Source organism: Macaca fascicularis, chromosome 1, assembly GCF_037993035.2.
Source record: "Macaca fascicularis isolate 582-1 chromosome 1, T2T-MFA8v1.1".
In the NCBI taxonomy this organism is placed as follows: domain Eukaryota; kingdom Metazoa; phylum Chordata; class Mammalia; order Primates; family Cercopithecidae; genus Macaca; species Macaca fascicularis.
Window position 1 is genome coordinate 197,414,487 of NC_088375.1, and position 27,013 is coordinate 197,441,499.

At 43.7% G+C, this 27,013-nt stretch overlaps 1 protein-coding gene across 5 annotated transcripts; it reads left to right on the forward strand.

The window, feature by feature from the left end:
- Positions 1-320: 320 nt before the first annotated feature.
- MEAF6 (MYST/Esa1 associated factor 6) lies at positions 321-24,798 on the forward strand. 5 transcript variants are annotated; one of them, XR_273889.5, is made up of 9 exons: positions 321-418; positions 1,516-1,631; positions 5,820-5,907; positions 6,039-6,084; positions 13,355-13,547; positions 18,087-18,116; positions 18,222-18,279; positions 18,902-18,935; positions 20,643-22,165. XR_273889.5 is itself a non-coding variant. In XM_005543936.5 (8 exons), the coding sequence occupies exons 1-8, from the start codon at positions 329-331 to the stop codon at positions 20,649-20,651; spliced, it is 606 nt and encodes a 201-aa protein (XP_005543993.1). In that variant the 5' UTR covers positions 321-328; the 3' UTR covers positions 20,652-24,798. The 5 variants fall into 5 exon arrangements, 3 of the variants coding, with proteins under 3 accessions (XP_005543993.1, XP_005543994.1, XP_045230236.1); XR_273890.5 differs by lacking the exon at positions 18,087-18,116; XM_005543936.5 differs by lacking the exon at positions 18,222-18,279 and having other exon boundaries at positions 20,643-24,798.
- Positions 24,799-27,013: the final 2,215 nt, after the last annotated feature.

Below are 27,013 nucleotides of genomic sequence, written 5' to 3' on the forward strand. Positions count from 1 at the left end.
GAAAGTCATTCACTGAAGTGGACTGAGGCGGGACGCACAGGAGACTCGGAGGCCTGAGGACGAGCTAGGCTTTGGACACGGTAGATTTGTGCCGTCTGTAAAGCCCGCGGCCAGCCGAGGGGCAGGAAACGGCGTAAAGGGCAGAGCAGAAGCCGACTCTCTGGACCTCTCCGAGAAGGATCGTCCAGAGTCCCGGCCGCAGAGCACCTCTGCGCGGCGCTGCACGCGTCTCCGGAAGCCGCGCGCGCAGGCGCAGTGCGGGGGGCGCCCCCTGGCGGCGCAGGGACCGCCCCCAACCTCGCGCCGCCGCCGCCCGCCTCAGCCCAACATGGCGATGCACAACAAGGCGGCGCCGCCGCAGATCCCGGACACCCGGCGGGAGCTGGCGGAGCTCGTGAAGCGGAAGCAGGAGTTGGCGGTGAGGGGCTAGGACCGGGGTTGCCCGGCATGGGGCTCCGCGCCCGCCCCGCCTCCAGGCCCCAAGCCCGGCTGCGCCAGGCCGTTCGTTACTCCGGGGGCGCGGCGCGGCGGGCTGTGTGCTCGGCGGCCTGAGGCCGGGTGCGCATTCTGCGGCCCGCCGGCGGTTCAGCTTCCCGGCTGTGCGAATCCGGAGCCGGGAGGGAGCTGGGAGCGCGGGAGGGGGAGGGGCAGCGGCAGCCGCAGGAGGGGGCGTGGAGGGAGGACGGTGCCGGGGCTCGGGACTCGGGGAGAGGGCGCTAGGAAGGGCGAGGCGGGCGAGTCCGTGATCTTTGCGGGGTGGGGGTGGGGTAGGAGGCTAGTGTGGGAGGGGGACCGAGTCACCCTGTCTGGACTTTGGAGGATGGTGGGGAGCGTGTTCTTTTTGGTACTAGTAGTAGATCCGTTGAATGGAGGCTTTTGATAGACAGGGTTGTGATGTGTTTGGGAATATCTAGAAGGTGACAGGCGAGGGAGAAGAACACATTCTGGAGAATTCGGAATTGTGACAGGCACCCAAGGCCCAATGCACCCTGGTGGCTAAGCTCTTCCTGCCCTCACGTCTCGGCTTGGGCACCCCGGAGGCCCCTCTCACCTGAAGCTGCCCTTCCAGGTTTCCATAGCAACTGGCAGCCCGGTGCCGGCGGCCTCTCTGAGCCTGCGGGGAGGGGAGCGAGTTGACGCTGAAAGGCTGCTCACCCTTCCCTCTCCTGGTAGCGATACCTTTTGTGCGTGGGAGTGGATATCGCACAAGTTCTGCGTTAGCCTGGGTTCTTGACTCCTGGTTTCCGTGAATCCTCTAAAGTATATGCAAAATTTCGCGTGTGTGTGTATTTTTCTGGGGACATGCTTTATACATTCAGAGGTCCATCACACCCAAAGGTCTAGACTGTCTTAGTCCTAAACGGCTGCTCCTCCCCATATCATCCATCTCTCCACAGGGTGATTTAGTGTGGACAAGCTTGCGTTTACAAATCTAATATCAGGATTTCATTTTGGTCAGACTTAAGTGTTTGCATTTAAAAGGCATTATTCATGTCCTTGTTTTTCATCTCTCAGGAAACACTGGCAAACTTGGAGCGACAGATCTATGCTTTTGAGGGAAGCTACCTGGAAGACACTCAGATGTATGGCAATATTATTCGTGGCTGGGATCGGTATCTGACCAACCAAAAGTGAGTGTCGAAAGCCTGTAGTGTTCCTATTGTGTTCCTATTGTGTGTGTTTGTAGGACTGTAGGCTCTTAGTAGCAAGTTTGCTAGAGGCAGTAGTAAAGTGGTGGTGTGGTCTGGACTTGAACTCTTGGACTCTGGCTCAGGCACTGCCTCACTGAATAATCTTAGACAAAGCTCACGTCTGTAAAATAGCAAAAGTTGGGCCTTTGGCACAGGGTTGTGTGAGGCTTAAATACAGCATATAACAATATCTTTATACAACATCACTCTATTAAATTTTTTACACATTTTAATCAGTCGTGAGTTCTACCCTCACAGTATTTTTCTTTTCTTTTTTTCTTTTTCCTCCTGAGTAGCTGGGATTACAGGCGCATGCCACCATGGCTGGCTAATTTTTTTATTTTTAGTAGAGACGAGGTTTCTCCATGTTGGCCCAGCTGGTCTTGAACTCCTGACCTCAGGTGATCTGCTGCCTTGGCCTCCCAAAGTGCTGGGATTATAGGTGTGAGCCACCATGCCTGGCCACTTTTCTTTTTTCTAAGAGACAGGGTCTCATGCTGTTGTCCAGGCTGGAGTGCAGTAGCACAATCTTAGCTCACTGCAGCCTCAAACTCCCGGGCTGAAATGATCCTCCCACCTCAGCCTCTCAATTAGCTGGGACTACAGGCACACAATACTGCACCTGACTAATTAAAAACATTTTTTTTTTTTTGTAGAAGTGGGGTCTCACTTTGTTGCCCAGGCAGGCCTGGAACTCCTGGTTTCAAGCAGTCCTCCTGCCTCAGGTTCTCAAAGTGTTGGAATTAAAGGGGTGAGCCACCACGCCCAACTGACCCTCACAATTTTTGCCATACCTGTGTGCCAGCTGTACCACTGCTTGCTTAGTAATATTTTTAAAAAATTTCTAAACTTTTGGATTATCTTCAAGTTATAGAAAAATGGGAAGAATAGTATATGAACACTTGATACTGTCCTACCTGTATTCAGATTGTTAATGTGTTGTGACATTTGCTTTCTCTTACTCTCTATAATATTAATATAAGCACACACCTGTATTTACATTTCACGTTTTTAAATTGTGAAATAATTATAGATTCATAGGGAGTTGGCAGAATGGTCTTTTGTAGTCTTCATCTAGTTTTCCCCAATAGGTGTGTTGTTTTTTTTTTTTTTTTTTTTTTTTTTTTTTTTTTTTTTTTGAGACGGAGTCTCACGCTGTTGCCCAGGCTGGAGTGCAGTGGCGCGATCTCGGCTCACTGCAAGCTCCGCCTCCCGGGTTCCCGCCATTCTCCTGCCTCAGCCTCCTGAGTAGCTGGGACTACAGGCGCCCGCCACCGCGCCTGGCTAATTTTTTGTATTTTTAGTAGAGACGGGGTTTCACTGTGGTCTCGATCTCCTGACCTTGTGATCCGCCCGCCTCGGCCTCCCAAAGTGCTGGGATTACAGGCTTGAGCCACCGCGCCCGGCCAATAGGTGTGTTTTATATAACTCTAATACAGTATCAAAGCCAGGAAATTGACGTTGGTACAATGTATATATATAGTTCTATGTCACTTTATCTTGTGTGTAGATTCATGTGACCACAATCAAGTTACTTCAGGAACTATTCCATTACCACAAAGATCTTCCTCATGCCACTCCTTTGTAGTTATATCTCCCTGTCCCCCTACCTTTTTTTCCTACTTAACTGTTTGAAAGTTAGATGCAGATATACTGACACTTTGCACTTAAATGTGTCAATAATTATCTCCTGAGTATAAGGACATTTCTCCTACCTAACCAGTTATTATACCTAGAAAATCAGTACTACATTAATAGTATATAATACATAGTCTTTATTAAAATTTCCTCAGTTGTCCCAAAAAATTCTTGCTGATTTGTTTTGATCCAGGATTCAGTAAGCATTCATGCATTGCATTTGGCTGTTATGTCTTAAGATTGAAGAGAGTCACCCTTTTCGTGGTGGTTGTGGTGATATTCATGACATTGCCTTGTAGAATATCGCAGTTTCCTGAGATTTTTTGAGGGCAAAACTCATGACTAATTAAAAGGATCCTGAAAGATCCTTTAAACATTTTTGCAAAAATGTTACATAGGCAATTGGTGTATCTTTTGTTATCTATCTCTCGTTTACCAGGAGGCACATAATGTCACGTTGTCTTATTATTTGGTGCTGTTAAGTTTGACCATATGATTTATCTGCTATAAAAGTTCGTTTTTTCCCATTGTGTTAACAAGTAATTTTGGATGTTATGCTTTGAGACATTATGAAAATACTGCTTCCTCTAAATTTGTATTCAGTTGTTTAGTGTACACCGTTGATTCTTATCTGAATCCATTAGTACACTGGAAGTTGTAAAATGGTGATTCTCTAATTTTATTATTCCCTTTATTACTGGCATTCTGAGAAAGAGTCTTCCTTTTTTGACTTCTTTTCTTTCATTCTCCCACATTTGTCCCAACTGTGGTCAGAGGGAGCCTCTTCAAGCTGGCTTGTTTGTCGTTTTGACGTGACCCTATTATTTTTGGAGCACTCCATTGCTTTCTGGCCTAAAAGATGTCCCATACTTACCTTGTGCATTTTTTGTCCCAGACCTGGTATCAGCCATTCCTCTAAGGAACCCTGGTTCCTACTTTAAATTTGAGAATTAAGTTTATTTAAGAGACACTTCATATCACTAATCTGTTCTCGACTTTTTAAATAATAAGCGTTAAAATAAATACATATTGGCCGGGCACAGTGGCTCACGCCTGTAATCCCAGCACTTTGGGAGGCTGAGGCGGGTGGATCACCTGAGGTTGGGAGTTCAAGACCAGCCTGACCAACGTGGAGAAACTCTGTCTCTACTAAAAATACCAAATTAGCCAGGTGTGGTGGTGCATGCCTGTAATCCCAGCTACTCGGGAGGCTGAGGCAGGAGAATCGCTTGAACCCGGGAGGCGGAGGTTGCAGTGAGCTGAGCTTGCATCATTACAGTTCCGCCTGGGCAAGAAGAGCGAAACTCCGTCTCAAAAAAATATATAAATAAATAAATAAGGTAAAATAGATACATATTAAAATGAAAATGTGGCCAGGCACAGTGGCTCACACCTGTAATCCCAGCACTTTGGAAGACCAAGGTGGGTGTATCACTTGAGATCTGGAGTTTGAGACCAGCCTGGCCAACATGGTGAAACCTTGTCTCTACTAAAAATACAAAAAGTAGGCATGGTGGGGTGCACCTGTAGTCCCAGCTACTTCAGAGGCTGAGGCAGGAGAATCACTTGAACCCAGAAGGTGGAGATTGCGGTGACCCAGGATCGCGCCACTGCACTCCAGTCTGGGAGACAGAGTGAGACTCTCTCAAAAAAAAAAGGCTAGGTGTGGTGGCTTACGCCTGTAATCCCAGCACTTTGGTAGGCTGAGGTGGGCAGATCATGAGGTCAGGAGTTTAAGACCAGCCTGGCCAACTTGGTGAAATCCCATCTCTACTAAAGATACAAAAGAAAAAATTAGCTGGGTGTGGTGGTGCGTGCCTGTATTCCCAGACTACTCTGGAGGCTGAGGCAGGAGAATTGCTTGAACCTGGGAGGCGGAGGTTGTGGTGAGCCGAGATTGTCCATTGTACTGCAGCCTGGGTGACAGGGTGAGACTCCGTCTCGGAAACAAAAAAAAAAATAGACTGGGCGTGGTGGTTCATGCCTGTAATCCCAGCATTTTAGGAGGCCGATGTGGGTGAATCACCTGAGGTCAGGAGTTCGAGACCAGCCTGGCCAATGTGGCAAAACCCCATCTCTACTGAAAATACAAAAACTTGCTGGGCATGGTGGCGGGCACCTGTAATCCTGGCTACTTGGGAGGCTGAGGCAGGAGAATCGCTTCAACCCGGGAGACAGAGGATGCAATGAGCTGGGATTCTGCCATTGCATTCCAGTGTGGGTAACAGAGCAAGACTCCGTCTCAATAAATACATAAATAAATAAATAAATAAATTTAAAAAACATGTGAAGCAGCTAAATCTCATGTCCCACAGTGGGCCATGTACCATATATTGGAAAACATTGCTTTCTATGTTCAGCATAAAGGTCGTTTGGGCCAATCTAAGTGATATGGAGGCTTTCTGTGGTGAACATGAGTCCTGGGGCATTCCCAGCTTGAGCCATAGACATAGCTTGGTGCTCATGATGAGTTTCTTCTGTGTGTTTTAGAAACTCCAATAGCAAAAATGATCGAAGGAACCGGAAGTTTAAGGAAGCTGAGCGGCTCTTCAGTAAATCCTCAGTTACCTCAGCAGCTGTAAGTAGTGGTGGTGGGGAAATCTTTCTTTGGCCTGTTGTTGGGGAATGTGTTTTCTCTTTCTCTTCCTCTGGGAGTGTTCTTCTGAGGTCTGTGGTCACTTTTCTAGTAACTGGTGGCTTTTCTTTTAGGCAGTAAGTGCATTGGCAGGAGTTCAAGACCAGCTCATTGAAAAGAGTAAGTTTATGTTTTTAAGTTTCTCATCAGTTTATTTTTAAGCTACCATCGCCCTTATATTTAATTCATCCAATTATGTATCTGAGAACTGCATTTCTTATGCTCTTCCCTCTTCCCCCTAGAAGTTTAAAAACTTTTAGGGTATCCTTAATCATGTTTTTCTCTACTCCCCCACCCAGACAAGGTCTCACTCTATAGCCCAAGCTGGAGTACAGTGGCATGATCATAGTTCACTGCAACCTCAAACTCCTAGGCTCAAGCAATCCTCCTGCCTCAGCCTCCCAAGTAGCTAGGACCACAGGCATCCGCCACCACACCTGGCTAATTTTTAAATTTTTTGAAGAGATAGGGTCTCACTATGTTGCCCAGGCTAGTCTATAATTCCTGGCATCAAATAATCCTCCCACTTCAGCCTCCCAAAATGGAGTACAGGCATGAGCCACCATGTGTGAGCAATCATATTTTTTCCTTTTGAGGAAGAAGTTACTCTTCTTGCCTCTTCTGTTGCATAAAGATTGGCTTTAGCATCTCAAAGGGACAAAGATATATTTTCATTCCTGATAAATCTTATAAATTCTTAGGGAATTAAAGTTAAAACAATAACTTTTATGGAAAATTTCAAATATGTCTTATAAATCTCCATGTACCCAATTTAATAATTCTTAGAAAATGTTCATCTTGGCCTGGTGCAGTGGCTCACACCTGTAATCCCAGCACTTTGGAATGGAGAGGTGGGAGGATTGCTTGAGCCCACAAGTTCAAGACCAGCTTAGTCAACAAAGCAAGACTCTGTCTCTACAAAAAATTAAAAAATTAGCCAGGCTTAGTGGCATGTGCCTGTAGTCCCAGCTATTAGAGAGGATGAGGTAAGAGGATTGCTTTAGCCCAGGAAGTTGAGGCTGCAGTGAGCCATGATCATGTCACTGTTCTAGCCTGGGTGACAAAGTGAGACCATGTCAAAAAATAAATAAATTAATTAAATAAATGCTCATCCCATAAATAGAATGTACCTGTATGTTCTTAAATATAAAATGGATAATAGTGCTATTTACTTTGTAAACGAATTATATCTTATTTTTTATACATAAACCATACAGTCTAATTTCCAGTGATGGGTTATAGATTTGTGCATTTATCTTTCTGAGTCAGACTCAGTGTAACTGTACTGGATGTTCTGTCTCTGTATTTCATCACCTTGAAATACGACCTGTTCTCGGTATTACTATGTACTTCTTTCAGAAGGTATATCTCGTTGTTGGATCTAGTTCTTTTTGCATTGGTGCAATGATATGAGGAAAAGGGATTTTAGTAGTTTGGGAATTAGAAGTATTTACTTATTATCTCTATGTACAGATTTCTTTTTTTTTTTTTTCTTTTTTGAGACGGAGCCTTGCTCTGTCACCCAGGCTGGAGTGCAGTGGCCGGATCTCAGCTCACTGCAAGCTCCGCGTACAGATTTCTAAATCTGTTGCTATGCCCTTAACCTCTTTCCTGGCTTTACTCCTGCATTTCCTTTTTTTTTTCTGAAACAGAATCTCGCTCTGTTGCCCAGGCTGGAGTGCAGTGGCACGAGTGGCATGATCTTGACTCACTGCAACCTCCGCCTCCTGGGGGCCTCCCAAAGTGCTGGGATTACAGGTGTGAGCCACTCTGCCTGGCCTGAATCCTGCATTTCTTTCTAGACATTTCCACTCATATTCACTCAAACATTTGATCTAAAACAGAATTGTTCTATTTCCTTCAAAATTTGTCTTCACAGATTTTTTGTGATGATACTCTGTAGACGTCTTTGATTCCTTTCTGCCAGCCTCATCAATTATACCAAGTCCTTTTGATTTTTCTATGACTCTCCACTAAATCTTACTTCTTTTTAATTAATGCCACTCTAGAATGTAGAGCTATATTACATTTTTTGTGGAGGAACAAAACTGGTTAAGGGACACCCTGCACCTCACTCCTATGAGTTGAGATGGAATGATATCTTAGTTTTCTTTTCTTTTTTTTTTTTTTTGGAGACGGAGTTTTGCTCTTGTCACCCACGCTGGAGTGCAATGGTATGATCTTGGCTCACTGCCACCTCCACCTCCCCGGTTCAAGCAATTCTCCTGCCTCAGCCTCCCGTATAGCTGGGATTACAGGTGTGCATCACCATGCCCAACTAATTTTTGTATTATTAGTAGAGATGTGGTCTCACCATGTTGACCAGGCTGATCTTGAACTCCTGACCTCAGGTGATCCACCTGCCTTGGCCTCCCAAAGTGCTGGGATTACAGGCGTGAGCCACCAGGTCCAGCCCTGACTTAGTTTTCACAAGAGCCTGTAATCCTGCCCTGGCTTAGGTGATCATTCAGTATATGGCTGTTTACCTGTCTGCCTGCAAGAATAGCTGCACCCAAGTACTTGTCAGGAAAAGACTCAAAAGTTACTGCTTTCAGAAGCTTGACTAAGACAAACACTTATGTACTAAAGATTTTTGGCTGAGCACAGTGGCTGGCTTATACCTTTGGGAAGCCGGTAGTCCCAGCTACTCAGGAGGCTGAGGTGGGAGGATTGCTTGAACCCAGGAGTTTGAGCCTGTAGTGAGCCATGACACTCCAGTCTGAGTGACAGAGCAAGACCTTGTCAAAACAAAACAAAAACCTAAAAAAGCTGGCGAGGTGGCTCACACTTAAAATCCCAGCACTTTGGGAGGCCGAGGTGAGAGGGTGAGCTCAGGAGTTCGAGATCAAACTAGGGAACATAGTGAGACCCTATCTCTACCAAAAACAAAACAAAACAAAATTAGCTGGATGTGGTGTCACACACCTGTAGTCTCAATGACTCAGGAAGCTGAGGGAGAAGGATCACTTGAACCCAGGAGGTCAAGGCTGCAGTGACTGTGCCACTGCACTGCGCTCTAGCCTGGGTGACAGTAAGAACCTATCTCAAAAAAATAAAAATTAAAAAAAAGTCCAATTTATGTATTTTTCTTTTGTTACATTTGTTTTTGTGGTCATATCTGAGAAACCATTGCCTAACCCAGTGGCATCTAAATTTTTTTTTTTTTTTTTGAGATGGAGTCTTGTTCTATTGCCCAGGCTGGGGTACAGTGACGTGATCTCAGCTCATCACAACCTCCACCTCCTGGGTTCAAGTGATTCTCTTGCCTCAGCCTCTCGAATAGCTGGGATGACAGGCGTGTGCCACCATGCCCAGCTAATTTTTGTTCTCTCCTATTTTTAGGAGAGAAGAGGTTTCACTCTGTTGGCCAGGCTGGTCTTGAACTCCTGACCTCGTGATCCTCCTGCCTCGGCCTCCCAAAGTGCTAGGATTACAGGCGTGAGCCACTGCGCCCGTCCTGGCATCTGAAATTTTTAGTTTTAGCTCTTACATTTGTGTCTGTGATCCATTTTGAGTTAATTTTTTTGTATGGTGTGAGATGGGGGTACAACTTCATTCTTTTGCATGTGAATATCTGGTTGTTCCAGCACCATTTGTTGAAAAGACTTTTCTTTCTTCATTGAATCGTCTTGTCATCCTTGTTGAAAATCAGTTGACTGTAAATATAAGGGTTCATCCTGGGACTCGGAATTCTAGTCCCTTGATTTATATGTTTATGCCAGTACCACACAGTGTTGATTACTGCAGCTTTGTGTAGCATGTTGTTTTTTTAGTGTGAAATCAGTTTTCTTGAACATCAGAAGGGGAGGATTGGTCAGTATGCTTTTTGTATAATAGCTTCATAGCTCTAGGCAGGGATGTCCAATATTTTGGTTTCTCTGGGCCACATTGGAAGAATTGTCTAGGGCCACACATAAAATATACTAACATTTACTATAGCTGATGAGCTAAAAACAAAAAATCACCAAAAAAATCTCATAATGTTTTAAGAAAGTTTACAAATTTGTGTTGGACCACATTCAAAGCTGTCCTGGGCTGCATGTGGCCCATGGTCCTTGGTGGGACAAGCTTGCTCTAGAGTTTCCTTTTCTGTTGTTTTCCTAAAATGTGTTCAAAAATAGGGTTTCATGATTTCTGAGATTTGGCTATTTCTCTCTTCTTCTGCTTTTCTGGAACTGTTTCCTTTACTTCTTGTACCCATATGCTACTCAATTTAAAATCTCTTCCTAGCAGATTATAATGTAAAGACCATAGGAAGAAGAAAACTGGGCCAGATGTGGTGGCTCACACCTATAATCCCAGAACTTTGGGAACCTGAGGCTGGCGGATCACTTGAAGTCAGGAGTTTGAGACCAGCCTGGCCAACATTTCAAAACCCCGTCTTTGCTAAAAAGACAAAAGTGAGCCGGGCATGGTGGTGGGTTCCTATAATCCCAGCTACTCAGAAGGCTGAGGCAGGGGAACCATTTGAACTGGGAAGGTGGAGATGGCAGTGAGCTGAGATCGCGCCACTGCACTCCAGCCTGGGTGCAACACAGCGAGACTGTGTCTCAAAAAAAAGAAAACTGGTCCCTTGGTTCTGCTACCACATGACCTTTTTTGGCAAGTTTTAGAAATTGATAATGTGTGTGTATATATGTGTGTGTGTGTGTATGTGTGTGTATATATATATATACATTTTTTTTGTTTTTTGTTTTTTGAGACGGAGTCTTGCTTTTGCTGCCCATGCTGGAGTGCAATGGCGCCATCTTGGCTCACTGCAACCTCCACCTCCTGGGTTCAAGTGATTCTCCTGTCTCAGCCTCCCGAGTAGCTGAGATTATAGGTGCCCACCACCACGCCTGGCTAATTTTTTGTATTTTTAGTAGAGGTGGGGTTTCACCATGTTGGCCAGGCTGGTCTTGAACTCCTGACCTCAGGTGATCCAGCTGCCTCGGTCTTCCAGAGTGCTGGGATTACAGACATGAGCCACCGTGCTCGGCCAGGTAATGTATATATTTAGGATCCTTCAACAGTTGAGTAAAGTGAAAGTCTTCCCTCACTCATCCTCACCTATTAAGATTTTAAAGAAATTCCTTTCAGGAAAAACAAGTATATATATAAATGAAATACAAATATAACTGTATTAGTCTGTTTTCACACTGCTCTAAAGAAATAGCTGAGACTGGGTAATTTATAAAGGAAAGATGTTTAATTGACCCACAGTTCTACATGGCTGGGGAGGCCTCAGGAAACTTACCATCATGGTGGAAGGCGAAGGGGAAGCAAGCACCTTCTTCACAAGGCAGTAGGAGAGAGAATGCGCATGAAGGAGGAGCCTCTAAACATTTTTAAAACCATCAGTTCTTGTGAGAACTCCCTCACTATCACAGGAATAGCATGGGGAAAACCAACTCATGATCCAGTCACCTCCCACCAAGTCTCTCCCTCAACATGTGGGGATTACAATTTGAGATGAGATTTAGGTGGGGACACAGAGCCAAACCATACTGATAACTATATATATATATTTTTTTTGAGATGGAGTCTTGCTCTGTCACCCAGAGCAACATTGCAGTGGCACAATCTCGGCTCATGCAATCTCTGCTTCCCGGGTTCAAGCAATTCTCTCTGCCTCAGCCTCCTGAATAGCTGGGACGACAGGTGCCTGCCACCACACCTGGTTAATTTTTGTGTTAGTAGAGATGGGGTTTTGCTATGCTGACCAGGCTGGTCTTGAACTCCTGACCTCAGGTGATCCACCCACCTCGGCCTCCCAAAGTGCTGGGATTACGGGCATGAGCCACTGCATGCAGCATTTTTGTTTTTATTTTTTTTTAAGAGACAGAGTCTTGCTCTGTTGCCCAGGCTAGAGTGCATTGCAGTGGTAAGATCGTAGCTCACTGCAGGCTCAAACTCACGGGCACCTCAGCCTCCTGAATAGCTGAGACTACAGATATGTGCTGCCATGTCTGGCTAATTTTTAATTTTTGTTTTTATAGAGATGAGAGTCTGGCTGTGTTGTCTAAACTGGTCTTGAACACTTGGCCTCAAGCCATCCGCCTGCTTCAGCCTCCCAGAGCACTGGGATTACAGGCATGAGATACTGTGCCTGATCTATAAATATATATATATTTATACAAGTTGTTATTGAGCTTGCTTTTATTTATTTAATATAATCTACAGTGATGTTTTAAAATTGAGAACATGTGTCAGCTGAATATTACTGCATTTTAAAAATATTCTTGGCAGAGTATGTGGCTCATGCCTGTAATCTCAGCAGTTTGGGAGGTTGAAGCAGGAGGATTGCTTGAGCCCAGGAGTTCGAGACCAGCCTGGGCAACATAGTGAGACTCCATCTTAAAACAAATAAAATTATCCAAGTGTGGTGGCATGTGCCAGTAGTTCCAGCTACTGGGGAGGCTGAGATGGGAGGATAATTTGAACCCAGGAGTTTGAGGCTGCCATGAGCTGTGATCACACCAGTTCATACCAGTGCACTCTAGCCTGGGTGACAGAGTGAGACCTTGTCTCAAAATACAATAAAATAAAATAAAACTTAGCAGGGCTGGGTGTAGTGGCTCATGCCTGTAATGTCAGCACTTTGGAAGGCAGATCTCTTGAGCCCAGGAGTGCAAGACCAGCCTGGGCAACATGGTGAAACCCCATCTCTGCAAAAAATAGAAAAATTAGCTGGGCTTATGCGTATGGGCACCTGCAGTCCCAGCTATGTGGGAGGCTGAGGTATAAAGATCACCTGAGCCCAGGAAGTAAAGGCTGCTGTGAACGGAAATTCCGCCACTGCACTCCAGCCTAGGTGACAGAGTGAGACCCTATCTCAAAAAAAAAAAAAAAAAAAAAAAAAGACTTATCAGGTTCAAGTTCAACAGATCTTAAAGGTTAAACAAACAAAAAACAAAATGGAAAACTTAGAGTAATTCAGGAATGGGCTGTCTTCTGCCTCTTTGGCCTTTTTTTTTTTTTTTTTTAATAAAAAGACAGGATCCCCGTATGGTTTGGGGAAGAAACCAGGGCCAGCTATAGGCACTTTTTCCAAGATCATCCCTCACTTCCCTGGAGTCCTATCTGATGCTTTATGTATAATTATTAATCCCATTAGTGTATTCTGTGGTTAAATAACCTTTATGCAGTGAGGTTATCCTGGCTGTATGTTCCTGTCTCCCAACTGCCCTTAGAGATGTTGTCTCTGGTTACATTGTTTCAGATTACATGCTTTTTCAGGACCTGTGGTAACTTTGATCCTTTGTGTGTCTCTTCTCTGTCAACATGTATCTTCTCTGTCAATTAGAGGATGGGGAATGGTTTTTTCCTATTAGTGTTCATGTTGATGGACGGATTGCCTGAGGAGTACTGATGATGCATTTGGAAACTTGTGTTTTATTTCCTCCAGGGGAGCCAGGAAGTGGGACGGAAAGTGACACTTCTCCAGACTTCCACAATCAGGAAAACGAGCCCAGCCAGGAGGACCCTGAGGATCTGGATGGATCTGTGCAGGGAGTGAAACCTCAGAAGGCTGCTTCCTCTACTTCCTCAGGGAGTCACCACAGCAGCCATAAAAAGCGAAAGAATAAAAACCGGCACAGGTCAGTGGCAGGAATCCCACCCCCTGCAGCTCCCATGACCATTGCTGTGAAGGGAATTGCCTAGAATAAAAACTCTTTAGGATTGTTGCAGACCCTTTCTGTTGCTGATGGCAAGAAAGTGCTTAGGTCCAAGTGAATGGGCTAATTTGCTCAAAGGGAGGAATTGGTGGGCATTAGAGTAACGTTCAAGGAAGACTCCCGGGCATCCTTCTCACTGTTTCTAGTGTAGAATAGTTTTATTCCATAAAAACCTTGTTTCATATGGTGAATATGGAATAATTTTAGAAGAGAAAAAGAAATAAAAATGGAATCTGTGTAATAGTATTTGAAAAATGCCACTAGTACTTTTTGGGAAGCTGTAAAGTGGGCTAAAGTCTTCTGCTGGTAATCCTGATCTTTGCCTACTCTTGTTTCTTTGTGGATGGAGAGAACTGATTTGACATGCCTTTTTTTCTCTTTAAATACAAGTTTTTTTTTTTTTTATTGCTTGTGATTTTTCTGTTTCTGTATTTCTCAGCAATATGCTGACTTCAGATACTGGAGGAACAGTATAAAGCCTGTAAAATATGAGAGTGTCTTCATAGGTAACGTGTAATGTTGGTGCACTGTGTTTTTTTTGCGGTACATAATGAGATAGGAATGACGTCAGTGGACAGAGAGGCCAGGTATCACCCAGAGAGGGTTTCAGCATTCACTCTGCCTGGGGTTTGTATGATAATGCTGGGGTTTGTTAACTCAGATAATTGGAAATTATGCAGCTTGACCTAAAGAGTATAAGGCACAGTTTCTAGAGTAAGGAGTTTTGCTGGCCTCAAGCCTTCCGGGAGTAATGGAGACCCTATACATACCTGTTTCCATGCCTCCTAGAAGTTTCAAAGCCAGGGCAAGATTCCTCAGTGTAGAAACTGTACCTTTGTTCTACTTCTCCTGGAAGACTGCATGCTGAGCAGGTGAAAGGGGGCAATGCAGGGAATGGGTGGCATTCCCTGTCCTCCAGTTTGCTTCTGTATTTGCTTTACAAATCTGTAGTGTATTCCTTCATGCACCCAAGGTATTAAACTTGTTAGTTTCATGGATATGACAGTGCCTGGGGATGACATAGAATTAACTGTACCTGATTTGAACCTCCTTGGTTTGCATCAGCTGGTTCTTCAATTATTTTAAGAGTTTTTCTTGTTGATGGTAATGGTGTTTTCTAGACTGCAGAAATAGTATTTCATTCAAATAATGACTGAGGACTGCTGCTTAACATTTTTCTGCAAACCAGAAGTCACCATCCTAATTGCATAACTGTAGTAAGAAATAGCAAAAATTGCATATCTATTTCTTTATATATTTTTGAAAGGCTGTAGGTTATTTGACCAGCTGTAATAGACTGGTGCTAGCTTATCATGAATAAGAGAGAAATACATTCTTAAAAATTTTTTTAAATTGTCAAGTTAATTAAATGTCATGCTCTGTGTTGCTTTTTTTTTTTTTTTTTTTTTTTTTGAGACGGAGTCTCGCTTTACCGCCCAGGCTGGAGTGCAGTGGCCGGATCTCAGCTCACTGCAAGCTCCGCCTCCCGGGTTTACGCCATTCTCCTGCCTCAGCCTCCCGAGCAGTTGGGACTACAGGCGCCTGCCACCGCGCCCGGCTAGTTTTTTGTATTTTTTTAGTAGAGACGGGGTTTCACCGTGTTAGCCAGGATGGTCTCGATCTCCTGACCTTGTGATCCGCCCGTCTCGGCCTCCCAAAGTGCTGGGACTACAGGCTTGAGCCACCGCGCCCGGCCTCTGTGTTGCTTTTATTAAATTTACTCCAGTGTCATTTATTGTTATTTTTATTTTTTTTTTTGAGACGGAGTCTTGCTCTGTCACCCAGGCTAGAGTGCAGTGGCGTGATCTCAGCTCCCTGCAATCTCAGCTTCCTGGGTTCAAACGATTCTCCTGCCTCAGCCTCCTGAGTAGTTGGGAATACAGATGTGCACCACTGTGCCCAGCTAATTTTTGTATTTTTAGTAGAGACACATTTCACTGTGTTGGCGTGAACTCCTGGCCTCGGGTGATCTACCTGCCTTGGCCTCCCAAAGTGCTAGGATTACAGGATGAGCCACTGTGCCTGGCCTAGTGTCATTTCAAAGTAGTGATTATTTTCTTATTTCATAGTGTCTAGAGTAGGGAGGAAACTCTTTGAAAGTTTCTGGGAGTTTTTTCCATTACTGATTATTAATAGACTCTCTAGATAGCTGTTTATTTCAGGTAGTTCTTCCTTCATTTCCATTAATGACATTATTAGCTGATGACTGATAAAAAGGAGTTAAAGAGGTGCTGAACTTTGCTTTCTTCTTGCAGGTTTCTAGCACATTTCCATAGGAGTAATACTTCTTCCTATCCTAGGAGATATCTCTTTCCAGAAAAATAGTGGTAGTTGTAAAGATCTTTGATATTAGTTACTGCTTCACAAATAGTGTTTTCTGTTTGGAAAGCAGAATCCTGCTTTTTATTGCTGTCCTTTTGTCTTCCCTCTGATTTAATATCTGGCTGATCTCCCTTGGCCATAGGCACTCATCTGCCCCAAGAAAGGACAGTGAAGCTGATTTGCTTCCTTTCTAGGGAAGCAAAATTCAGTGTGCCTGAATGGCACATGAGTGGTCAGTTAAGGCTCTCGGACTCCTGCCATCTTTAGTCAGGAATTGTGTCTGCTCCAAGTCCCTTACCATGGCTGACTGATATCTCAGTAGGGCTGGCAGATTGGGGTGGGGACAGAGCATGGTGTCTATGTACATTGTTAAGTTTGTACCCAGTATAGTACATGTTTCTCCTCCAGTGTGCCATACCCCATATAGTGAGATGAGTCAATAATAAATTATTTCAGCAGATGTTTCAGTACTTACTGTGTGCCAGACACTAGTTAGTGGTGAGCAAAGCAAAGTGGAAATAAATATGGCACTTAAGCAAAAGGAAATAACTTTTCAATTTGCCCTCTTCAGGAATATGAAATTCTTTTTTTTCTTGAAACAAGGTCTTGCTGTATTGCCCAGGCTGGAGTGTAAAGTGAAACTACTTTGTGAGAGATATTGACATTAAGCTTTCTTCCAGCTTTACTCTTGTAAACATTGTCTAGGAGGAGAATGTAGCCATTTGCATATTGTTTTAGGACCTAAATGTAGCCATTTGCATATTGTTTTAGGACCTAAATGTAGCCATTTGCGTATTGTTTTAGTCTGGAAGGTGTTGGAGCCAGCGAAGCAGCAGGTGTCATGCTTCAGGTTGATGTTTGCTTTGGAGGCCTGCCCATACCATGGCCTGCTAGCGATGATGGCACAAAATGGTCTCCTCCTCTGTACTGCTCCCTCCAGATCCCTGAGACTCAGGTGTTTGTGGATGGCAGCTTTCCCTTGTTTTAACAGGGGTGCTGCAGGCCGGGTGCAATGGCTCATGCTGGTAATCCCAGCACTTTGGGAGTCCGAGGCAGATGGATCACCTGAGGTCAGGAGTTCAAGACCAGCTTGGCCAACATGACGAAACCCTGTCTCTACTAAAAATACAACAATTAGCTGGACTTGATGGCAGGCGCCTGTAATCCCAGCTACTAGGGAGGCTGAGGCAGTAGAATCACTTGAACCCAGAAGGCGGAGGTTACAGTGAGCCAAGATTGCGCCCTTGCACTCCAGCCTGGGTGACAAGAGCAAAACTCTGTCTAAAAGAAAAGGGGGTGCTGCAGACTTTTGTGTTTCTCGATTGTAGCCCTGATGTAGATAGTTAATTGCCATCACCTACTTAGGTGGCAGAACAATACTGTTCTTCATTTTCTGGAACAAGGTTCCACCACTCAAGTTTATTCATTCAACTTTGGGCTTGTAGGATGAACACTGTAGAAAAGGAGCATGGTGTTCCCTGAACATGTTTAGAACATAGAACTTGAGGGAGGCTGAGGCAGGAGAATGGCGTGAACCCGGGAGGCGGAGCTTGCAGTGAGCCGAGATTGCGTCACTGCATTCCAGCCTGGGTGACAGAGCAAGACTCCATCTCAAAAAACAATGACAACAATAACAAAAACAAACCAACCACATAACTTGAGTAAAAAGTTGTAAAATGTTTTCCTTTTTCAAAGTTTAGACTGTGTTGTAGTTTTTTATTTTAGTGAAAGTATATTATGCTGAGTTGTTAGTACTGTCTTCAAAGTGCCTTTCGTTATATAACTAAACCTTTCTTTCTCTGTTTCTCTAATGCCCTAATTATATTTATCAGTACAATTAAATATTTTAAAAGTTCTAACTCCGAATTTGGCAGCTAATAAAAGGGCTCCAGGTGTCTGTAGTTTTCTAATGAAATAACTTTTTCTTTCATAGTCTAGTCTTCTGATATGAAATCCACTGAAGGAAGGGAATCTCCTGACCACAAAATCTTTGGTGCTTTGATGTTTGAAACTTTGTTGCTTAAGATTCTTAAAGCTGATTTTGTTTCTACAATTCTTGCTAGGGTGGCTAATCGACTAATTTGTTCAATTAGTATATTAATTTCTATTGCTTTCTTCCTTTCAAATGCTGCCCCTCAGCCCGTCTGGCATGTTTGATTATGACTTTGAGTAAGTTTGATTTGAATTAGTATTTGTGCTGTGTTGTTTAGTGTGTAGACACCAGTATGCCTTTTTGAGACCTTTCTAACCCATAGTTTATCTGTTTAATTGTAGGTATGTATATTAGGTTAGGCTGGGAAGTTTTTTTTAAAAACAGAAAAACGTGATGGAGGTAACATTTTATTTAATCACTTAAGCAAAATTAAGTAAACTTCACTTTTATGCATTTTAATTTCTTTTAAAATAGATAACCTTTAACTCATATTTAAATTGATTTTCTGGCTTTGCTTCATAAGGAGAATAATAGCTTAAGATCTGATACTTTGCTTTGGAAAGATTTAAAAATTGAAATTCATTTAATTTATTTTGCGTTTCATGTCCAGAAATACAAACTCCTAGTCTCTTTCCTGTTGTTAATCACCATGTGTCTCAGTAATTTTCAGTGATATAGTTACAGAACTAACACATTAACATAGAGCATGCCCTCTTAATTCAATCTCTTTAACATGTAGTTCTGGAATTGTTTTAACATTATATGGCTTTTGTAGCTGCTGTATACATTTCTTTTTAGAGTCATCTAAGTTTGCCTTAGGGCAAAAATGTGTGCTCATAATTTTTAATACTTGCTTGATAATATCTGGGTAAACAACTAAATATGACATAGTCTAATGAAGAATGTGGATTTTTCTTAACCAAATAGTCTTTGTTATAGCTTATGCCCTATGCAGTAGCTGATTGTGGGACCCATTTCCTGTAAATTAAAATGGAAATATCTTTTATCTTTTCTGTCACAGGATTGATCTGAAGTTAAACAAAAAACCACGAGCTGTAAGTATCAGCCAGACCACTTCAGAGAGGCTGGCAATTTTGTAGATGATTAGGAAAATGTATTTGTCTTCAGAGATTGAGTGTTCCCAACCTGGAGTCATAACTCTTGATTTAAAGTCTGGGGTATCCATCTGGATATACTTCAACTTTTAGGTGTAATTTTTTTTTTGAGAGACAGTTTCTTGCTCTGTCACCTAGACTACAGTGCAGTATCATCACGATCAAAGCTCACTGTGGCCTTGACCTCCTGTGCTTGGCTTCCTGAGTAGCTGGGAGTACAGGTCCATGCCACCTCGCCTGGCTAATTTTTGTACTTTTTGTAGATATGGGGTTTCGCCATGATGCCCAGTCTGGAACTCCTGGACTTAAGCAATCCTCCTACCCCAGCCTTCCAAAGTGTTGGGATTACAGGTGTGAGCCAGCGTGCCTGGCCTGTAGTTTTGTATTTTAAGGAGAGAAAGAGGTCACATACTTTTTTTTTTTTTTTGAGACAGAGTCTCGCTCTGTCGCTCAGGCTGGAGTGCAGTGCAATCTTGGGTCACTGCAATCTCTGCCTCCTAGGTTCAAGTGATTCTCCTGCTTCAGCCTCCTGAGTAGCTGGGATTACAGGTGTATGCCACCATGCCCAGCTAATTTTTGTATTTTAGTAGAGATGAGGTTTCTCCATGTTGGCTATGCTGGTCTTGAACTCCTGACCTCGTGATCCGCCCACCTCAGCCTCCTGAAGTGCTGGGATTACAGGTGTGAGCCACCGCATCTGGCCAGTCACATACATTTTTGATGATGAAATTTCCCTTTAATTAAATGATAAATTGTTAATACTAGCTCTTTTTTTTTTGGACTAGTGAGTTCAGATGCTCTAATAAGAGCAGAATTGATGTTTCAATCCCTTTATGGACTCAGAAGGCAGACCATTTTCAGATGTGAAGTATTGTACATCATATTTGGAATACAATCTTTTTTTTAGTGTGTGTGTGTGTGTGTGAGAGACAGGGTCTGGCTCTGTCACCCAAGCCAGAGTGCAATGGTGCGATCTTGGCTCACTGTATCCTCTGCCTCCCAGGCTCAAGCCATCCTCCCACCTCAGACTCCCAGGTAGCTGGGACCACAGGCATGAGCCACCACACCTGGCTAATTTTTATATTTTTTGTAGAGATATGGTCTTAATTTGTTACCCAGGCTGGTCTCGAGCTCCTGACCTCAAGTGATCTGCCCGCCTGGGACTCCCTAAGTCGTGCTGGGATTACAGGCCTGAGCCACCACACCTGGCCTGAAATATAATCTTTTTTTTTTTTTTTTTGGGAGACAGAGTTTCACTCTTGTTGCCCAGTCTGTAGTGCAATGGCATGGTCTTTGCTCACTGCAACCGCCGCCTTCCAGATTCAAGCGATTCTCCTGCCTCAGCCTCCTGAGGCAGGAATTACAGGCGCCCACCACCACGTCCCGCCAATATTTTGTGTTTTTAGTAGAGACGGGGTTTCACGATGCTGGCCAGGCTGGTCTCGAACTCCTGACCTCGTGATCCGCCCACCTCGGCCTCCCAAAGTGCTGAGATGACAGGTGTGAGCCACCACACCCAGCCTAAAATAGAATCTTTAGCTATGGAGCAATCTCCTGGCAGAGTTGTTAATGAGATATTTTTTTCCCTTAGGGTCAAACAACTGTTCTGCTGAGAGTAAGTTGGGACTTTTGTTTTTCTCTCTTTAGGACTATTAGAAGACACGTTAGTGCAGAAGCTTCCAGGCTGTAGAGCCCTGCTTCTTCCCTTCTCTGACCTCACAAAGATAAACATCGTTCACCTGAGTTCGTGGCCATCCACCTCTGCTCTCCCAGACCCAGTGCCTGTGACTTTGAGTAGTTTGTTCTAAATGTGGTGACAAACAAGTCATTTCTGTAAGACATTGGATCTTACTTTATGTCATTTTTAGTAACAGAACTGCAGGAAGATCAAGACAATGTTATAATCCCAGCAAGTTGCTAACTGTGCGTTTCTCCCTTCTTAGAATGAATGTCTCCCCCCAAACTGGCTGGCACCAGCTTCATCTGTGATACCCATCAAGAAATGTTCTCTGGTTTTGTTTTATGCTGAAAGTAGAACACAAGTCACATTTCAGATGGAGGCTGTAAATATCTGGCATTTTCTTATATTGTTTTATGTGTTCTTGTTTTTCTCGTCGTTTTTATCTTATTTTCTTTGGGGTTTTTTTGTAATGCCTTGTACAGCTCATACCTTCCTGCTGACATATCTGATCATCTTTTTCATGCAGTTGCCGATATTCATAACTGAAAATAATCTGGTTTATCATAAGTGAAATGGGAAACTTGGCTCTGTTTTTTTGCAAGGAGAGGTAAAGAGTGTTTATTTAGTAATTACCTATCTTAAATCTTTCTGAGTTGGTAGCAGATTCGTGTTCAAGGAGCAGGAAAAATGGAAAAACATAAGTTTAAATCAATTCTTTTAAAATAGCTATTTTTATTCTTTTGTATAAATAAAATTTCACAGGCTTCAAATTCTCATGCTTTACTTTTAAACCCAAGATTGTTTTTTCACTTATTTATTCATATCATGCCTTATGGAAATTTCTTTTTCTGTATTTTCTGTCTTTGCTGGTATTCACCTGATTAAATATTGCTCTAAAAATCACCATGGCATATGGAAAGTCTCAAAATTATACCAAAAGTGATAACTTATGTCATTCTTAAGTGGAGTGAAGGATAGCATCAGTGAGAGCCAGTGTTGCCCAGCAGGTCTCCCTTTCTTGGAGGGCTTGATGGGCTGAGGAATTTGCTAGTAATTGTTACCTGCCTCTAGTGCTGTGGTGAATTTGAGACAGGGTCTGGCTGCACATTGGAATCACCTGAGAAGCTTTAAAATACTCATGCCTGGATCCCACCCCCAGAGACTTAGGGTACAGCCTAGTTATTGGGAATTTCTTTAAAAGAGTTCCTGGGATTCTGATGAGAAGCCGGGTTGAGAACCACTACATTAGAAGACTGAATGGTTTAATTTAAGTCCTATGTTATGAATTGGTCTAAGGGATAAGATTTGGGGTCTAACCTTTCCTTTGACTCTAGTTAGTCATAGTCCTTGACTTATGCCTATATCTTTGTAAGAAACAGTATGTTTCATTTGTGATAATATTGGTAGGACCGAATATGGATGGCATCTACTGTAAAACAAGTCTACCTTGTCAGATGTGCAAAAGCTTTCAGTCTTGTTTTCAAATACACTTTTGTGTGTGTGTTTTTATTTTATTTTATTTTATTTTTTTAAACTCTGGCTATTTAGATGTCTTTGGCTGTGTCTTTGGTAGCAGAACTCCAATGTCAGGATTTTTAAGGAAATAGTTTCTTATATTTAGATTAGTCCTTAAAAAAAAAATCCTAGAAGCATTCTATATTTTTTGTCTGTTGGTCTCCTTTACTGGAAGGGAGGAGTGGGATGCCTGCAGTTTCCTTCCTTTTGAGGAAAGCACACAGCAGATCTTAAAATATTTTTGACTCTTACAGGTTGAGATTGCTAGAGATGGAATAGTACTGCTCTGTTGCACCACTGCACTCCAGCAGCCTGGGCGACAGAGCGAGACTCCGTCTCAAAAAAAAAAAAAAAAAAAAAAAAAAGAATAGTACTGCTCTTAAAAAGATTATTCACGTATTTATGAAGCTGCAGTGCGATGCCTACAGTTTCCTTCCCTCTGAGGAAAGCACACAGCAGACCTTAAAATATTTTTGACTCTCATAGTTTGACATTGTTAGAGATAGAATGGTACTGCTCTTAAAAAGATTATTTATGTATTTTATTCATTTATTTATTTATTGACAGGATCTCGCTCTGTTTCCCAGGCTGGAGTGCAGTGGCCTGATCAAAGTTCACTGCAGCCTCGAACTTCTGGGCTCAAGCCATCTTCCTGCTTTAGCCTCCCTAGTACCTGGGACTAAAGGTGCATGTCACCATGCCCAGCTAATTTAAAACATTTTTATTTTGTTTTTTTATTCTTTTTTTTTTTTTTTTTTTTTTTTTTTTTTTTTTTTTTTGAGACGTAGTCTAGCTCGGTCGCCCAGGCTGGAGTGCAGTGGCCAGATCTCAGCTCACTGCAAGCTCCGCCTCCCGGGTTTACGCCATTCTCCTGCCTCAGCCTCCCGAGTAGCTGGGACTACAGGCGCCCGCCACCTCGCCCGGCTAGTTTTTTGTATTTTTTAGTAGAGACGGGGTTTCACCGTGTTAGCCAGGATGGTCTCGATCTCCTGACCTTGTGATCCGCCCGTCTCGGCCTCCCAAAGTGCTGGGATTACAGGCTTGAGCCACCGCGCCCGGCCAACATTTTTATTTTGTAACGATGGGTTCTTGCTATGTTGCCCAGGCTGGTCTCAGACTTCTGGCCTCAAGCAGTCCTCCTGCCTTGGCCTCCCAAAGTGCTGGGATTATAGGCATCAAGTGATTCTCCTGCCTCAGCCTCCCCAGTAGCTGGGACTACAGGCATGCGCCACCATGCCCATCTAAGTTTTGTAGTTTTAGTAGAGACGGGGTTTTGCCATGATGGGCAGGCTGGTCTTGAACTCCTGACCTCAGGTGATCCACCCACCTCAGCCTCCCAAAGTGCTGGGATTACAGGCGTGAACCATGGCATCTGACAATATAGAGTATTCTTGACATCTTGACCTGTGCAGTAAATAAGGTAATTAAAATGAATGATAAATAGTCTAAGCTTGAAAGTTAAAGAGCCTAAGCTTGAAACACTCTGTGACTTAGTTTTTGCATTTATTCTGTCTTCTGTGCCCCCCCCGAGCCTTACTCCAAATTAATGAGGCATTATTTTATTTATTTATTTTTTTGAGATGGAGTCTCGCTCTGTCATCCAGGCTAGAGTGCAGTGGCACGATTTTGGCTCACTGCAACCTCCGCCTCCCGGGTTCAAGCGATTCTTCCGCCTCAACTTCTCGAGTAGCGGGGACTACAGGCACGAGCTACCATGCCCAGCTAATTTTTGTATTTGTAATAGAGACGGGGTTTCACCATATTGGCCAGGCTGGTCTCGAACTCCTGAGCTCGTAATCCACCTGCCTCGGCCTCCCAAAGTGCTGGGATTACAGGCATGAGCCACCGCACCCAGCCCAATGAGGCATTATTGCTTAAAAAATTCACATCAAGCTGGGTGTGGTGATACGCACCTTTAGTCCCAGCTGCTTGGGAGGCTGAGAGGCTGCAGGATTGCTTGAAGCCAGGAGTTCAAGGCTACAGTGCGCTACGATCATGCCTGTGAATGGCCACTTAACTACAGCCTGAGTAGCATAGCAAGACACTGTCTCTAAAAAAAACAGAAAATTGACATCTGAAACCCTGACTACAGGAGCACTATACTGGTTTATGTGAAGTGTGGGGAGAGAGCAGGATTGTACTTCTTTGTACACATTTGCTTCTCCCAGGATAGTGTCATAGTGCCTAGGGAGGTGATGTGTGTGTCAGATACAGTGATAGTGAAAAGAAGGGATTGGAATTTTCATACCTGTGTCTGTCTAAATGAGCATTATCATGTCTGAATTGTCTAAGTGATAAGCTTCATGATTTGAAACAGTTTTCACTTTGAAAAATTGCTTCTATTGATTAAAAGTTGTCACCACTGAAGTCGGCTGTGGTGGAGTCGATGCTGATTCTCACTTAGGGCAGTGGCCTCCAAGGGGAAGAGGGTGCACAGGATGGCTGGGTTGGGGTGGGAAGAAAAGATTAGGCCTTTGGTTTATATTCACTTTCAGGCTCAGCCTTATTTAGTTTTTCACTTTGAATGTATTATATATATACATCAGTATTAGTTCATTAGTACATGTAGGTCATTAATTTATAAATAAAAGGTTGAACCACAAGAAACTGCTGATAATCGTTTTTGATCTGTAAAAGTGGCAGTTATCATAGTTTAACCGCGTATACATGTTGGGGATGTATATGCTTCGAGTTTTTACCGTTTGTGTACAGAAAATAAACTTTGGAGACCCCTAGCCCCCTCCTCAGCTCCCAACCCCCACCCTGATAACTTATTTCTATATCCTAGGTGTGGGGATGGGAAGATTTTAAAGTATCTTATTAATTTGAATACATGTGTCTTAGTCTGTTTGAGCTGCTATAACAAAAACATAAACTAAATGGCTTATAAACAACAAACATTTCTTACAGTTCTGGAGACTAGGAAGTCCAAGATCAAGGCACCAGCAATAGCCAGTGTCTGGTGAAGGTGTGCTTTCTGGTTCACAGATGGTGCCTTCTAGCTGTGTCCTCACATGGTGGAAGGAGAACAAGCTCCTTCAGGCCTCTTTTTGAAAACATTTTTGAGACGTGGTCTCACTTTGTTGCCCAGGCTAGGGTCCAGGGGCACAATCACAGCTCACTGCAGACTCAACTTCCCAGGCTCAAGTGACCCTCTCACCTCCACCTCTCAGTTAGCTGGGATTACAGTCTGTGTCACCACACCTGGCTAGCTTTTTTTTTTTTTTAATGTTTTGTAGGCAGGGTCTTGGTATGTTGCCCAGGCTGGTTTTGAACTCCTGGGCTCAAGTGACCCTCCTTGCCTTGGCCTCCCAAAGTGCCGGGATTCTAGATGTGAGCCACCAGGCCTGGCCTCAGGGCTCTTTTATTTATTTTTATTTTTTTAGAGACAGGGTCTCACTTTGTTGCCCAGTCTGGTCTTAAAATCCTGGGCTCAAGTCATCCTTTTGCCTCAGCCTCCCAAAATGCAAGGATTACAGGAGTGAGCCACCGCACCTGACTCCTCAGGCCTGTATAAGGACACTGATCCCATTTATGAGCATTCTGTCCTCATGATTTAAGCACCCCAAAGCCACTTCTCTTAATTCCATCACTTTGGGGGTATTTCAACCTATGAATTTTGGGGGGACATAAACATTCAGACTGTAGCAACGTGCAAATAGCATGTGCTCAAATGGCACTGAAGTATATTCAGGGTAAAGGAAGTGTTCCTGTCCCTCAGCTGTCAGTTCCCCTTCCCAGAGGCAACCCCAGAGTTCCACTGTGTCCTTCCCGAAGACCTTTGTACACGTATGAGCAGTATGCACACATGCATGCGTCTGTTCACAGAAATGGTAGCATACTGTTCTCTCCTTTTTTCATCTAGCACTCTAGCACAGAAAACGTTCCACATGTACAACTGCCTCGTTATTTTTATTGGCTACTTTATATTCCATTGCGTGTGTATACCAAAGTTTACTTAATCAGTCCTCTGTTGATTGCATTAATATTGTTTCTCATCTTTTGCTGTTTCAGACAGTGTCAGAGTGAATAGCCCTAGATGCATCATTTTGCAAGTAAGTACCTGTAGGATAAATTTTCAGCAGTGAGGCCAGGCATGCTGGCTCATGCCTGTAATCCCAGCACTTTGGGAGGCCAAGGCAGGAGGATGGTGAGAGGCCATGGTGAGATGATTGCTTGAGCCCAAGAGTTCAAGACTAGCCTGGGCCACAAAGTAAGACCCTGTTTCTACAAGAAATAAATTAGCCAGGTGCTGTGGTGTGGGAGGATTGCTTAAGCCCTGGAAGTCGAGGCAGCAATCAGCTGTGATCATGCCACTGCACTCCAGTCTGGATGACAGAGTGACTTTGTTTCCAGAAAAAGAAGATTCCTTGAAAAAAACAACAAACATAAAAAAATAGCTGGGCGTGTTGGCTCATGACTAAAATCCCAGCACCTTGGGAGGCTGTGGCAGGCGGATTTGCTTTAAGCCCAGGAGTTCAAGACCAGCCTGGGTAACATGGTGAAACCCCATCTCTACAAAAATACCAAAAGATCACCCAGGCATAGTGGCACATGCCTGTAGTGCCAGCTACTCGGGAGGCTGAGGTGGGGGAATCACCTGAACCCGGGAAGTCGCGGCTGCAGTGAGCTGTGATTATGCCACTGCACTCTAGCCTGGAAGATGGAGTAAGGCCCTGTCTCGAAAAAAAAAGAATGTTTATATTTTTTTCTCCTTTCCTTTTTATTCCTTCAGTTCCTGAGAGTTTTTCTTGGGATATTTGTTACCTGGAACAGTTGGAACTTTCTAGAACTTTACACTTTGTAGAAGGCATGACAGTGA

Bases quoted from the DNA above. Each gene is read 5' to 3' on its own strand.
- MEAF6 (XM_005543936.5), top strand. From the start codon at position 329: ATGGCGATGCACAACAAGGCGGCGCCGCCGCAGATCCCGGACACCCGG. The intron at 5,908-6,038 runs GTAAGTAGTGGT...CTTTTCTTTTAG, and splicing joins CCTCAGTTACCTCAGCAGCT to GCAGTAAGTGCATTGGCAGG. The intron at 13,548-18,086 runs GTCAGTGGCAGG...GCTGCCCCTCAG, and splicing joins AAGAATAAAAACCGGCACAG to CCCGTCTGGCATGTTTGATT.